The sequence below is a fragment of the Neomonachus schauinslandi genome, chromosome 14, assembly GCF_002201575.2.
Source record: "Neomonachus schauinslandi chromosome 14, ASM220157v2, whole genome shotgun sequence".
NCBI lineage: Eukaryota > Metazoa > Chordata > Mammalia > Carnivora > Phocidae > Neomonachus > Neomonachus schauinslandi.
The window spans coordinates 70,893,888-70,907,102 of NC_058416.1; the positions used below are offsets into that span (position 1 = coordinate 70,893,888).

Below are 13,215 nucleotides of genomic sequence, written 5' to 3' on the forward strand. Positions count from 1 at the left end.
TTTGAAGTTTGAATAATTTTACTGTGTAGATATTAAATATTGTTTAAATATTAAACATTAAATTTTTTCCTGACTATCCAGACAGAAACAGAGAAAGCAGGAACAACAGGCAAGGGAAGAAACAGTCCAATTAACAGACTTGTTATTTCTACGCCATCTGTAACAAGGGGAGGGATTTCAGCATGGGTTTCTAAAATGCCTGGGAGCTGGTTTCTAAAAAGTCACCTCTACTTGGCATAAGCCATTTTTTTCCTATACAAGGTATCTGATTCCTACAAAGGGGGAAGAAACCCAGAAAACAAAACAAAAAGAACTGGGGTGGTCTTCTGTTGTGTGATGTAAGGGCCAGTATTACACTATTACACTCATTTAATAAGTTATAGTGGATATTCAGTAGCACTAAAGGAAGTGTTATTTTACTTGGCACTACTGAGTCCTTGCCACACAGAAGAGCCCTTCCTGAGAAATAAAAAACTTCAATCCTGGTTATCCCTAAAGGGCACCTTGAGCCTGGTTTAGTTCCTCAAGATGAAGATGTCCTGCTAGCAGGAAGCTATTCTCTATTAACTCTGAGGTTTACTGCACAACAGCTAAAGCACCAGGCAAAGTGGCTAGTTCAGTAACTCTCAGTGTCACTTACCCATATGTTTTCAGTTAATTATCGTCATTGTTTTCTACATTAACACTAAAAATACTCAACTTGCTAATATAGGTAAACCTTTTTAAAAAAATACCTATCAGTGCTGGGCTTCCCACACTTGGCAGTTCTTGGGATTACTTAAGGGAGGCTTCTCCCATAGCCAATTTGCACATGGGTTACCTCACAATCACTTTTTAACAATCGCTCAAAGTTAATTAATTTGTAAACATTCCTGAATAACTGGGCTTATCAATTATGCAAGGGAAACCAAGGAGCAACAGTAGCACAAGGCAAAAAAGCCTTGAAGGAAAAACCTTTTCTTTGTATTTTCATTACATTTTCAGAGGCTAAGAAGTGAGCCACAATGCTATTTAATCAATGCAGCTACACAGAATTGACAATATATAAGCTTCAGAGCCTCTGTTAAATCTTAGCAATAGTCTACACTACTGCTTTCCTTCCTCCTCTTCCCAATCATATATAATATGTCACCACTGTAAACGAGCTCCGATCTATAGACACAGTTCTGACTTGGCTGTCAGGATACAGTCATAGTAGGAGCATCCTTCTTTCTTAATGCATTGTTTCAAATTCAAGTGTCTGAATATTCGCCAACTATCTGAATGGTTTAGACAATGTGACTGATGACTTAAGTCACCCTTAGACACACAGCTTCCATACTTGCCTTTGCGGGCTGTAATTTCCATTTCCTTAATAAGCCCCGTGGAAAACTGTTTGAGACAAGCTTCCTTGGCAAAAAGTTGGATTCACGAAATGGCTACCCAAAATTAGAGTCCCACCCCAAATCACAGGTGGAGATATTATTACACCCGTTTCATAAAACTTTCAAGTCCCTACACTATACAAATACAACTAGACTCACTACTAAACACATGAGCCTTCTAAAATTTGACAACTTTTAGCATAGAAACTGGTTTCTAGAGTTCCATCTCTTCTTCTGTGCAAGCAGCTGTCTCCAAACTATTGTAAACAGGCATCCCTGTTTGCCGAGGTTCCAAGAACAGTTCAGTTCTCCCAGGGAAGGCAGTGCTGGCAGCTGCATGCTTAGTTTGGCTCTCTCCCGTGTAGTTCTTAGCATTAGATGACGGCTTTGGCTTATTAGAAAGGAGTTCAGGGAGAGGTTTCCAGAGCACGAGCTCCATGGAAGGACGGCTCCTAAGACATAAAATACAGATTTTTATAAAAAATTTTAGGATATGGAAATAAAAGATACATGTCGAAAGCTAACATTTGCTACCAGATATCTAGAATTAAGAACTGACGGCATCAAAATAGGAGATTTATGTGATCTAAATAGATCTTTAGAAAGGCCACTCAAATACAATTTTACAGCTCTACCCATATTTTTAGAGATTTAGCGAGAACACGCATGCGCACACATGGGGGGAGGGAGAGGAGCAGAGGGAGAGAAACAGAGCAAGCAAGAATCCCAAGCAGACTCCCCGATGAGCATGGAGCAGGCCACAGGGCTCGATCCCAGGACCCTGAAATCATGACCAGAGCTGAAATCAAGAGTCGGATCCTTAACAGACTGAGCCATTCAGGTGCCCCTATTCTGCACATATATTTAACCACACCAACTAGCTGTACTGATGCTGTGGTTAAAGGTAATACAGGGGATGGGGCGTCTGGGTGGCTCAGTCGGTTAAGCGGCTGCCTTCGGCTCGGGTCGTGATCCCAGAGTCCTGGGATCAAGCCCCACGTCGGGCTCCCTGCTCAGTGGAGAGTCTGCTTCTCCCTCTCCCTCTGCCTGCCTCTCTGCCTACTTGTGCTCTCTCTCTGTCAAATAAATAAATCTTAAAAAAAAAAAAGTAACAGAGGGGTGCCTGACAGGCTCAGTCAGTAGAGCATGCAACTCTTGATCTTGGGGTTCTGAGTTCAAGCCCCATGTTGGGTGTAGAGATTACTCAAGATCTTTAAAATAAAAGCAATTAAAAACATCCAATGTAAAAAATAGAGGCCCTTGATTTAGTGTTATAAATTCCTTAAATTGTGGTTAATATGAGTAGGTATGGGCTACTACCCTGTACTAAACCTTTATAAATGAAAATGAAATACTGACCAAATACATTAAAAGTATCTCCGTATGCCTTTTGCTTAGTACAGCTACAAAGTAGAATGCTTTTTGCAGTAAGCCCAAAACATTATGGCCCCAATGCCTGCCTGCCCCTCAGTCCTCCTCCATCCAATGATGGCTTGATAGTTTCCGGGACCCAAAGGCAAGTTAGACAAAATAAACCACAATGAAGAGTACCCCCAAATGCTAGCTTTTGGAAAACTACCAAGAGCAGAAAGTGCGGGGCACCTGGGTGGCTCAGTCGTTAAAGTGTCTGCCTTTGGCTCGGGTCGTGATCCCAGGGTCCTGGGATTGAGCCCTGCGTCAGGCTCCCTGCTCCACGAGAGGCCTGCTTGTGTTCCCTCTCTCGCTGTGTCTCCGTCAAATAAATAAATAAATTCTTCAAAAAAAAAATGCAGAAAGTGCTATTTTTTAGGCTGTAAGACAACATGGCCTGCTTACTCTTGGCTAAACTATTTACCCACCCTCAGAGCTGGGTAGTTAAAATTATAAGCCCAAGTCAGGGGGCTAATGCAAAACCTCTGTGATCTAACATCAGCTGAACCCACTGTGGCCAAAGCAGTAATTCTTCATCTACCTGGCATCACTGGGGCTGGTCTTCTCAGAGATTTTTTCAGATACCTGACACCTACCCTCACTGAGTATCAAATCTACCTACAGTCTTTTCTAGGCAAGACCCAAATAGCACTTTATAACCTGACTACTATTTTACACATGGATAATGACTGCTTCAGATCATGTAAGCTCAAGGACTATAAGAGTTACAAGGCTATCGGGGCGTGTGGGCGGCTCAGTTGTTGAGCGTCTGCCTTCGGCTCGGGTCATGATCCCAGGCTCCTGGGATCGAGCCCCACATTGGGCGCTCTGCTCGGCGGGAAGCCTGCTTCTCCCTCTCCCACTCCCCCTGCTTGTGTTCCCTTCTTTTGCTGTGTCTCTCTCTGTCAAATAAATAAATAAAATCTTAAAAAAAAAAAAAAGAATTATAGGGCTATCATTAGTTCTTATGTTAATAGCCCCAGGCTGCTTCGTTTTTTAGGCTCTGATGTTTTTTGTTTTTTGTTTTTTTAAAGATTTTATTCATTTATTTGAGAGAGAGAATGAGATAGAGCATGAGAGGAGGGAGGGTCAGAGGGAGAAGCAGACTCTCCGCTGAGCAGGGAGCCCGATGCGGGACTCAATCCTGGGACTCCAGGATCATGACCTGAGCCGAAGGCAGTCGCCTAACCAACTGAGCCACCCAGGCGCCCGTAGGCCCTGATGTTTGCTTTCTAGTTTCCTCTTTTGTCCTCACACTATACTGTCACCACTCACTACTTTGAGTTTGTTCTCACTTGCTGTTCCTGTGTTTCTACTCCGATGACCTAGGAAATCAGGTAACTGAGCTCATTAAACTAGGCTTAACTTGGGGCCCCTGGGTGGCTCAGTCGTTAAGCGTCTGCCTTCGGCTCAGGTCATGATCCCGGGGTCCCGGGATCGAGCCCCGCATCGGGCTCCCTGCTCTGCGGGAAGCCTGCTTCTCCCTCTCCCACTCCCCCTGCTTATGTTCCCCCTCTCGCTGTCAAATAAATATTTAAAAAAATAAATAAATAAACTAGGCTTAAGAGCAAAATGGCTTAGAGCTAAAGCCCTGAGGGGCTATCCACTATGAGATAAGAGTGTAGCCTTTGTGGTAACTATTTTGACTACTGGGAGATTTCTTTTGGTTTGATTTCTAAGTCTCAGTGGTGTTCCTGGATAACTGACAGGCTAGTAAACGAGAGCTTTTGAAATGTGGTTCCTATATCCTATGACAAGAATTTGGGAGAAAGGGCTCTCTTGCCAATCCTCCCAACCCCGATTATTAGACAATAGTGCATTTCAGGACTTCAAAAGAACTGGGGGTTAAGAAGGTAAGGCAGCCACTCCTGCATACTTCAAACTTCTTGCACAGCATTTTGCTCAACCCCAATGAACTAGGATAAAGGTCTGTATCCAACCTGAACTAAATACAAAACCCACTGTGCTTTCATTTTGCTGGTGATCAGGGGATGGAGAGATGACTAACATAGGACGGGCTGTATCTGGAGACACTGGGTTTCTCGGTTAATCACCCAACTCTTGATTTTGGCTCAGGTCCTTATCTCAGGATCCTGGGATCGAGCCCCACATCAGGCTCTGTGCTCAGCACAGAGTCTGCTTGTCCGTCCCCCTCTGTTCCCTCCTGCCGCCCACCCGTGCGCTCTGGCTCTAAAAAATAAATTTTTAAAAATAAATGGAAACCAGGAACCAACACTTACATGGACTCAATCATTTTCTTCGTAAAGACTTCATCAAATTCCCTCTTCAAACCTGTTTTCATGGTATCAGAAAGAACAAGACTGGGGAGATAGTTAATATTTCTGTCAGCTTCCACTTCTTCATCTTCATCAATTATCCTAAATAAAGACAGCAGAAGCAAAGAGAGAAAAGTTAGTCGAGCTATTATTTATTCTATTAATTGGACGAAATTTAAAAACAAAATAAAAGCAGCAAGTGCTACAGGGAAAGATCAAGTAAAATATGAAGTTCTGAGTGAAAAATGTACACACAGAAGAGTTACTCAACGTTTCAGTCAACAGATGCAATCATATTTGAAGAATGTGTCCCTGAAAGCTCCCATAAACCAAAAAATTAATATTCACAGACAGGTGAAAATATTTAGCACAGTTCTATGAGAAAAGTTTGACATTTAATGTGTCAACTTTGAGTTCTCGTATTTTTCATAGTCTGAGAGGTTGAAGATCACTGTTACCACCAAATGATGAATTAGACTAGCTTAAAAGAGTAGAGATGTCACATGGGATCCGCAATAAGCCAATGATATACGATACCCATTTACCTGTCCTCGATTTCTTGAAGCCTCCTTCGGGCAACTTCACACTGTGGTTCTCCGGTTGTCTGATCCATTTCTTCACAAATAACATCTAACATGCCAGGTGCAGAGAGGCCACTAGTGCACGGATTTACTCCATGACTCTCTATAGCCTGATGTGCACAAAGAATCCAGTCGTTAGGACCAGCACAGAGCCCTGCTTCAGTTAGCCTTTTCTTTCTTACTGGACAACTGAAAAAAAAAATTCAATGAAAATTCAGTCATATAAATGAAATGTTTATCATCCCTTTCTCTAACCAAACTCTTATGTAAAAAAACAAAACAAAAACCTCTGATTTTTGACAGTGTGTGACTATAAGATAGAAAATCATGCTTTTCTTTTGTCATTCTGAGAGCTTCCTTGAGATGTTTTCTTCTACTGCTCTCTACCAAATTAGACTGCACCTGCAAGATTGTGCTTTTTCAGATTAGTGTTCAGTGTGGGAACTTAAAGTCATTCCTATTTATTTGGCTCTGGATAGGTCAAGTGGAAAGTAAAGAAAGCAAAACCACAAGCAGCAGTTCAGCACCAGCCATATTTTGTCCTAATTCTGCTTGCTCCATATGGGGAGGTGGTCGACAGGCACCCTATTTTCCCTTATGGCAAAAGATAATGCTTCATCAGGTCTGTTCCAAGTAGTACAGGTTGCAGAGGATACTGCTTATTTCTTGGTCCTCTCTGAAATGTCAGAAGACTGTCATTTGGCTCTAAGTCCCCTACTAGTAATGGTGTAACATTTTTCTCCCACCTTGTAACATAAACCATTTCCACTTCCTAGAAAAATTTCTATTACATAGAGCTCTTCGAGTTCATCAATTTTTTTGTTTTGCAGATTTGGAAACTAAGACCTACAAAAGCTAAAGTGCCTCCTCCTAAGTGTCACATAAGGTAGAGCTGCATGTTAGGTACCAGAAGCCAGAGCTCCAAAGTCCTAGCTCTATGTCATTTTCACTGAAACTTATGGCCTTCTTAGGGAAGTTCAACCATTCAAGCTCTTACCATGAACTAGTATTTGCATACACTGCAGTGTGCCCAGTTTAGCTGAAAATTGTCTGAAGCTGGGCCTATTCTATTTAAGTACTTAGACCAGATGTACTTTATTGCTTGGGCATCAGCAAGTGTAACCTCAAAAACAAACACAGCTCTGCAACTTAAAAAAAAAAAAAAAAGTCAAAAAAATCATTAATGGCTACCACAGCTTACAAGTCTCTAAACTGAAGGTCAAAGGAAGTGGTATGTATTTTACAAACAGAAATTTCTAATCATGTTAAGACTACAAAAAAAAAAAAAAAAAAAAAAAGACTACCAAAAAATCAACATTAGGGCGCATGGGTGGCTCAGCTGGTTGGGCGACTGCCTTCGGCTCAGGTCATGATCCTGGAGTCCCTGGATCGAGTCCCGCATCAGGCTCCCTGCTCGGCAGGGAGTCTGCTTCTCCCTCTGACCCTCCCCCCTCTCATGTGCTTGCTCTCTCTCATTCTCTCTCTCTCAAATAAATAAATAAAATCTTTAAAAAAAAAAATCAACATTAAAGTCTCTGGCAATATAAAATCTGACAAATAATGATGCTCTCCTGAACCTAGACTTTTACTGGAATTGACAAATAATTTTTTTAAATCTTTAGTTTTTTGAGGTCTTTTTTGAGTATAGTTTTTTTTTTTAAGATTTTATTTATTTATTTGAGAGAGACAGAGAGAGAGCGAGAGAGCGCAGGCACACGAGAGAGAGGGAGAAGCAGACTCCCCAATGAGTCTTTTTCATAGTCTGAGAGGTTGAAGGCAGCCCTTTTCTGAGTATAGTTGACATGCAATGTTACATTAGTTTCAGGTGTACAACATAGTGATTCTAGGGGCGCCTGGGTGGCTCAGTCGTTAAGCGTCTGCCTTCGGCTCCGGTCATGATCCCAGGGCCCTGGGATCGAGCCCCGCATCGGGCTCCCTGCTCTGCGGGAAGCCTGCTGCTCCCTCTCCCACTCCCCCTGCTTGTGTTCCCTCTCTCGCTGTGTCTCTGTCAAGTGAATAAATAAAATCTTTAAAAAAAACAAACAAAAAAACAGTGATTCTACAACGCTCTGTCTTATGCTATACAACTGTGGCTATAATCTAAATATATGGAACCCCTCACAAATTTGCATATTATCCTTGCACAGGGCCCATGCTAATCTTCTGTGTATCAGTCCAATTTTAGCCTCTGTGCTGCCAGAGTAAGCGCAAGAATATGTTTAGTTTACAAGTGGTTTTAATTGATAAGAAAATATTAAGAATGTCTAACTATACATCACATATTTCTGTAATATTTGGATAGTTTTATGGTGTGGTGTTTTGGAAAGCAGGAGAAAAACTAGACACATAAAACCAGCTAAGAAAAAGCAGAATAAACCTAGAGGGGACAGGTAATTTCCTAGCACATCCAATAATTCAACTATGAAATGCAACTGAGTGTAAGAGCTGGGTTCTGATCTCTGACCTCCAACATGATTTGGACTATATTATTTCATGCCTGTAGTGCATTTTGCAAATAATTAGAGATCAATGATAATTAAGTTTCAAAGAAAATATGATATAAAAGACTCCAAAGTATAGATAAGAGCTATGGAAGTGGCAGGTGGGCAGCACACTTCTGGGCATTAGATATTCAAATGTCAAGTTCCTCATTCTCAGGGCCTCAATTTCTCCTTTAAATTAAAGGCAGCTAGTTTTTTTTTTTTTTTTAATAAAGTAAGCTCTACACCCAATGTGGGGCTTGAATTCACAACTGCCCCCACCCCAGATCAAGGATCCCATGCTCTACAGACTGAGCCAGCCAAGGACCCCAAAGGCGGGTTAAATTTTTAAGTCAACAGATTTTACGCTTCAAACTTTTCACACTGGAACTCTTTATTCAATTATCTCTCTCGTTTTTTTTTATTTTTATTTTTTATTTTGGGAAGAGAGAGAGCAAGCAAGCAGGGGGAGGGGCAGAGGGAGTGAAGCTGACTCCCCTCTGCATGTGGAGACGCTGGACTCGATCTCATGACCCTGAGATAAGGACCTGAGCCAAAACCAGGTGTCACACGCTCAACAGACTGAGCCACCCATCCCTATTCAATTATCTCTTAGAGTGTACTCCACAAGACAAAAGCAAAGAGATCCCTGTGTATCTGCAGCAATCCCAAGGCAATAACGAATATAAATATTGTCTGGTCTGGTGGTTTTTAAGCTAAGGCAACTTTCAAAGCTATTTAGCCTATGCATCAGCAAGGTTAGAAAATCCAGTTTCTGCTGGCCAAAAAACAAACACGCAAAACATATACAAAGTTAAAAGACGAATGACAAATTTGGGGAAACATAACACCCATAATAAAAGTACTGATTTCTTTAAGATTTTTTTTTTTAAAGATTTTATTTATTTATTTGAGACACAGAGAATGAGAGACAGAGAGCATGAGAGGGAGGAGGGTCAGAGGGAGAAGCAGACTCCCTGCCGAGCAGGGAGCCCGATGCGGGACTCGACCCCGGGACTCCGGGATCATGACCTGAGCTGAAGGGAGTCGCTTAACCAACTGAGCCACCTAGGCGTCCTAAGTAAAGATTTCTTATAGATGAACATGAAAAAGATCAATAAGCCAATAGAAAATGTGCAGAAACAGGAACAAGTCACACAAACACAAATGGATTAAATAGAAAGATGTTCAAATTAACTTTACAAAATATAAATTAAAGTAGTGGTCTTAAAAACCAAAAATGATCTAATTTTAACTATAAGATCCTATGCTTATACAATTCAATGCATAATTAGAAAACAAACATCCATTAAAATAACATTCAAGTCGTAGACCACTGCCAACATCCCCAAATGGTACTTTATTTCCTTCTCCCTACAGGCAAACACTATGTTATAGTACTGTATATATTCTTGGGATGTTTCTTTTGCTCATATTATTCTCGAGACATATCCATGATGATAGATGTCATATTCCTTTTTCCCTTTTTGCTGAATAGAACTCCACTGTATGAATTTGTAATTTACTTTATCCATTTTATTACGGAGGGACATATAGGTTGTTTCTAGTTTTGAGCTATTATGAACAAGGATGCTATGAACTTTCTTGTATGTGTCTCTTGTTACAAGCGTGTACACACTCAAGAGGGGAACGTTGGGTAATAGGGTATGTATGTCTTTAACTTACTAGATAACGCCAAACTACTTCCCAAAGTGCTTGTACCGATTTACATTCTCATCCATAGTATTGCAGTAACTGATGCTCCAGTACCTGGTGGTAAAGTAACATATCTCACTGAGGCTTTACTAGGCATTTCCCTGAAGACTGATAAGGTCAAATGAACACCTTTCATTTGTTGGTCATTTGGATATCCTCTCTGAGGGATTCTTTCGCTCATTTTTCTATTAGACTGCCTGCCTATGAGATGTAATATTTAAACCTATGAGTGAAGTGAAAAAGTTTGAAAATACAGTTCTGGTGAGAAGATGGAGAAATAGGCATTTCCACTGTTAAAAGGAATATAAATTGGCAACAACTCTTCAAAATTTAAAATGCATGCAATTCACCATCTAGAAATCCATTAACCTACTTGCAAATATATACAAGGAACTTTAAAAAGAACAGGCATGACAGATTTAATCCACAGTAAAAGCAAAAGATTAGACCTAATTTAGAAATCTATCAACAGGAGACTGGTTAATGATCTATACCTAGCCTTACAATACTATTCTACTCAATATTGCAGAAGAAATTAGGTAGAACCCTATGTGCCCATACTCAACAAGCTACTGGAGAATAAAATGAAAAGATCAATGTGTTGCACAATGTGAAGAGTTACCTTCTTACAAATATAGAAAACCAGAGGTATATGCAGTTATAAAGTTTTTAGATTATCTTCCAAAGGAGAAACAGGAAACAGGTAACAGGGAGAAAAGGGGAGTATGTACTCTAAGACTTTACAATGTGTATCCTTTCCCACACTTGAAATCCTTTTACTTTGTACATATAATAATATTCACACGGATGAAAATTCAAACGTTACTAAGGATTACAGAGACAAAAGTTTCCCTCTGACATGCCGGCTACCCAGTTACTTCCCTTAATAGGCAACCACCGTTACCAGTTCCTTGTGCCTCCTTGCAGAGATACTTAATATTTCACCTTTTCTCTTAAAATAAGTAGTTGAGGATAGGCAACAGGTTAAGTGATCATAAAGTGAATAAATGGCACCTGAAACTTACTCATCATCCTCCTCCTCTCGCTTGTGTTTCTTTTTACAGCGAACTGACACACTGTTGAAACCAAAAAAAAAAAAAAAAAAAAAATCAGTCAATTGAGAAATTCACTGAGGCTGTGCTTTCGGCATCCACTCTCCCTTTCCCAATAATCTCGCCCATCCCACGAGTACCGGCTGTCCCTTTCCTTGCCGCCTGGGATTGGATATACAGATCACAAGGTCGCTCAGGTTGGGTGGTCCCGACAGAACTCTAAGTTGAAATCTCAACTTATTGTCAAGGGAGTGGGAAATAAATTTGGGGGGACGACATAGGGAAAACGTATCTGGGGCAGGCACTGTGCTAAGCACTTTACTTCCACGATCTCACCAGCAGGACCCATTTCTGTCCCACTTTGCGGATGAGAAACCGAGTGTCCGTGAGGCACCAAAGTTCGCACCGGCGGCCGCGCCGAGGGGACGGCCAGACTCCGATCGGCCCGGGTTCCAATCCCGGCCCGCGCCCTGGGTGAGCTCGGCAAAGTCTCCTCACTTCTCGGAGCAGCAGGCCGGCGGAGGTCAGACCCGGATTCCCGGGCTGTGCGGCCCCGGGCGACTTACAGTTAACGTCCCCGGCATCAGTTTCTCGCCTGCTATCTGGGAGCTCAGAAGCCCCCCACAGAGGGTCGTGAGGAGGATTAACGAGCCCGAGCTGCGCGCCCGCCCGCCCCGCGCCCGCCGGGCTCCTCACCGTCCGCGCGCCGCGCTCCCGCCGGGGCTGCTCGGGGCGGCGCGGAGTCCCGGCCGCGGAACCAGCTCGGCGCCGTCCGCTCCCGGCGGGAAGGCCCGGCCGGAGAAGGCCGGCGGCGGCTGCAGGAAGTCCGGGCCGCCGCTCAGGGGGAGGCCGCTGAAGGGCCGGCCGAGCGCAGCCATGGCCGGGGAGACGAGGAGGCTGCGCCCGCGGCCCCGGCCACCCGCGTCCCCAGGCCCGGCAGCTGCGGCCACAGCGACTGCTGAGAGCTGCTCGCCTCTGATCCCGCTCTCGACCCCACGTCACGCCTTCTAGAACCCTCCACCCCGGGCCGCCCAGGGGCACGCCGGGATTTGTTGTGTGTAGAGTTGCTACCGCGAGGGATGCCGGGAGTTGCAGTTCCAGCGGACTACAACTGACATGGCTGCCTCAGCTTAGCCGGCTGGTGCTGGAGGATGCCTCTGGTGAGCCTTGAATGTGAAGTAAGTTCCAATCCTCACACCTCTGTACCTCAGTTTTCTCAACAGTAAAACCTGGTAATAATAATACCTATCTTCTTAGGATTGATGGGAGAAGTAAATGAATTAAAACCTGTGGATTCTGAGGCACCTGGCTGGCTCAGTAGATCATGCAACTTTTGATCTAGGCAGGGGGGCTGGTGAGTTCAAGCTCCACGGTGGGCATAGATCTTACTTTAGAAAACAAACAAAAGTAGATCTCTTAGAACAGTGCTTGGCACATAATACATACTCATTAGACATCAGCTATTAATTCTTTCCATGTTTTAATATAAATGAAGTTGGTGTTGCCTTAGGGGGAACAAGTTGGAGGCTCTGTAAAAACCTGACTGCTGTGAGCGGTACTGGCAGGTCTTCCAGCCTCTGTCTAGCTCCAAAGACTGTCTTGCCAGAGGGGCTAGCACAGTTGGTCCACCCCAAATGATGTGGGAAACAAAGGCAAAAGAAAAATTAAATTCCCTTACTGATTACAGTCCATTGACAAGTCCTTGAAACAGGTAGAGTGACATTCCTCTAGGAACTCAGAGCTGCCTCAATGTTAATACTTTGCTAGGGGGAAAAGGCAATCTTAGCTTGACATTAGCCTGACCTCCAGGATCCTGAAAGGCTACTTTAACATATCGAAATTCCTTTGGAAACTTCCTTTATCTTTACCCCCCACAAGATACATGTTAGCAATCATCCTCCAAGCATGAGCCACCGATATACATCTAAAGGATCTTATGACTAAGGTTTTATTAGAAAGTGATAAATGACCTTTTCCTAACAATAGCTAGCCCCCTCAAGGTCCTGGAAAACTTGCTTCCAAAATTCCTTAGAGACTTACGCTATCCCTAACCCCCTTCCAACTTGAAAGTATATAATCGGCCACTCCTCATGACCCCAGTACAGCTCTTTCTGCCCAATTGGCTCCGAACCCCAACACTTTCCTGTATCACCATTTTTCCCATCCCAGAGAATGACACTATCATCCAGTCTGGTTGCTTTTACCAAAGTCAGTGCCCTTTAGCCAAAACCCACCAAGAACACACCTATAATTGAACAAAGATTTACTGAGTGCTTACAGTGAGGTGTCTCAGTAAGGAGGTATTAGAAAAAGCTTCTTATAGGACTTGGGACTGT

The 13,215-nt window shown here is 42.9% G+C and overlaps 1 protein-coding gene and 1 non-coding gene across 4 annotated transcripts; both read right to left on the minus strand.

The window, feature by feature from the left end:
- On the minus strand, positions 1 to 11,887 carry CCDC117 (coiled-coil domain containing 117). Of its 3 annotated transcripts, XM_021703428.1 has the most exons (5): positions 11,576 to 11,887; positions 10,853 to 10,903; positions 5,596 to 5,820; positions 5,015 to 5,152; positions 1 to 1,816 (listed from the first exon to the last, which is right to left on the minus strand). In XM_021703428.1, exons 1-5 carry the CDS (start codon positions 11,755 to 11,757, stop codon positions 1,579 to 1,581), a joined length of 834 nt encoding a protein of 277 aa, XP_021559103.1. In that variant the 5' UTR covers positions 11,758 to 11,887; the 3' UTR covers positions 1 to 1,578. The 3 variants fall into 3 exon arrangements, with proteins under 3 accessions (XP_021559103.1, XP_044776853.1, XP_044776854.1); XM_044920918.1 differs by lacking the exon at positions 10,853 to 10,903; XM_044920919.1 differs by lacking the exon at positions 5,596 to 5,820.
- On the minus strand, positions 7,734 to 7,840 carry LOC123326659. The gene has a single exon (XR_006541234.1). It is a non-coding gene; the product is annotated as a U6 spliceosomal RNA (small nuclear RNA).
- Positions 11,888 to 13,215: the final 1,328 nt, after the last annotated feature.

Coding starts and splice junctions, on each gene's coding strand:
- CCDC117 (XM_021703428.1), bottom strand. CDS start 11,757: ATGGCTGCGCTCGGCCGGCCCTTCAGCGGCCTCCCCCTGAGCGGCGGC. Junction 5,821..10,852: donor CGAGAGGAGGAGGATGATGA/GTAAGTTTCAGG, acceptor TTTTTTTTTCAG/TTGTCCAGTAAGAAAGAAAA. Junction 1,817..5,014: donor AAGAAAATGATTGAGTCCAT/GTAAGTGTTGGT, acceptor TTTATGTCTTAG/GAGCCGTCCTTCCATGGAGC.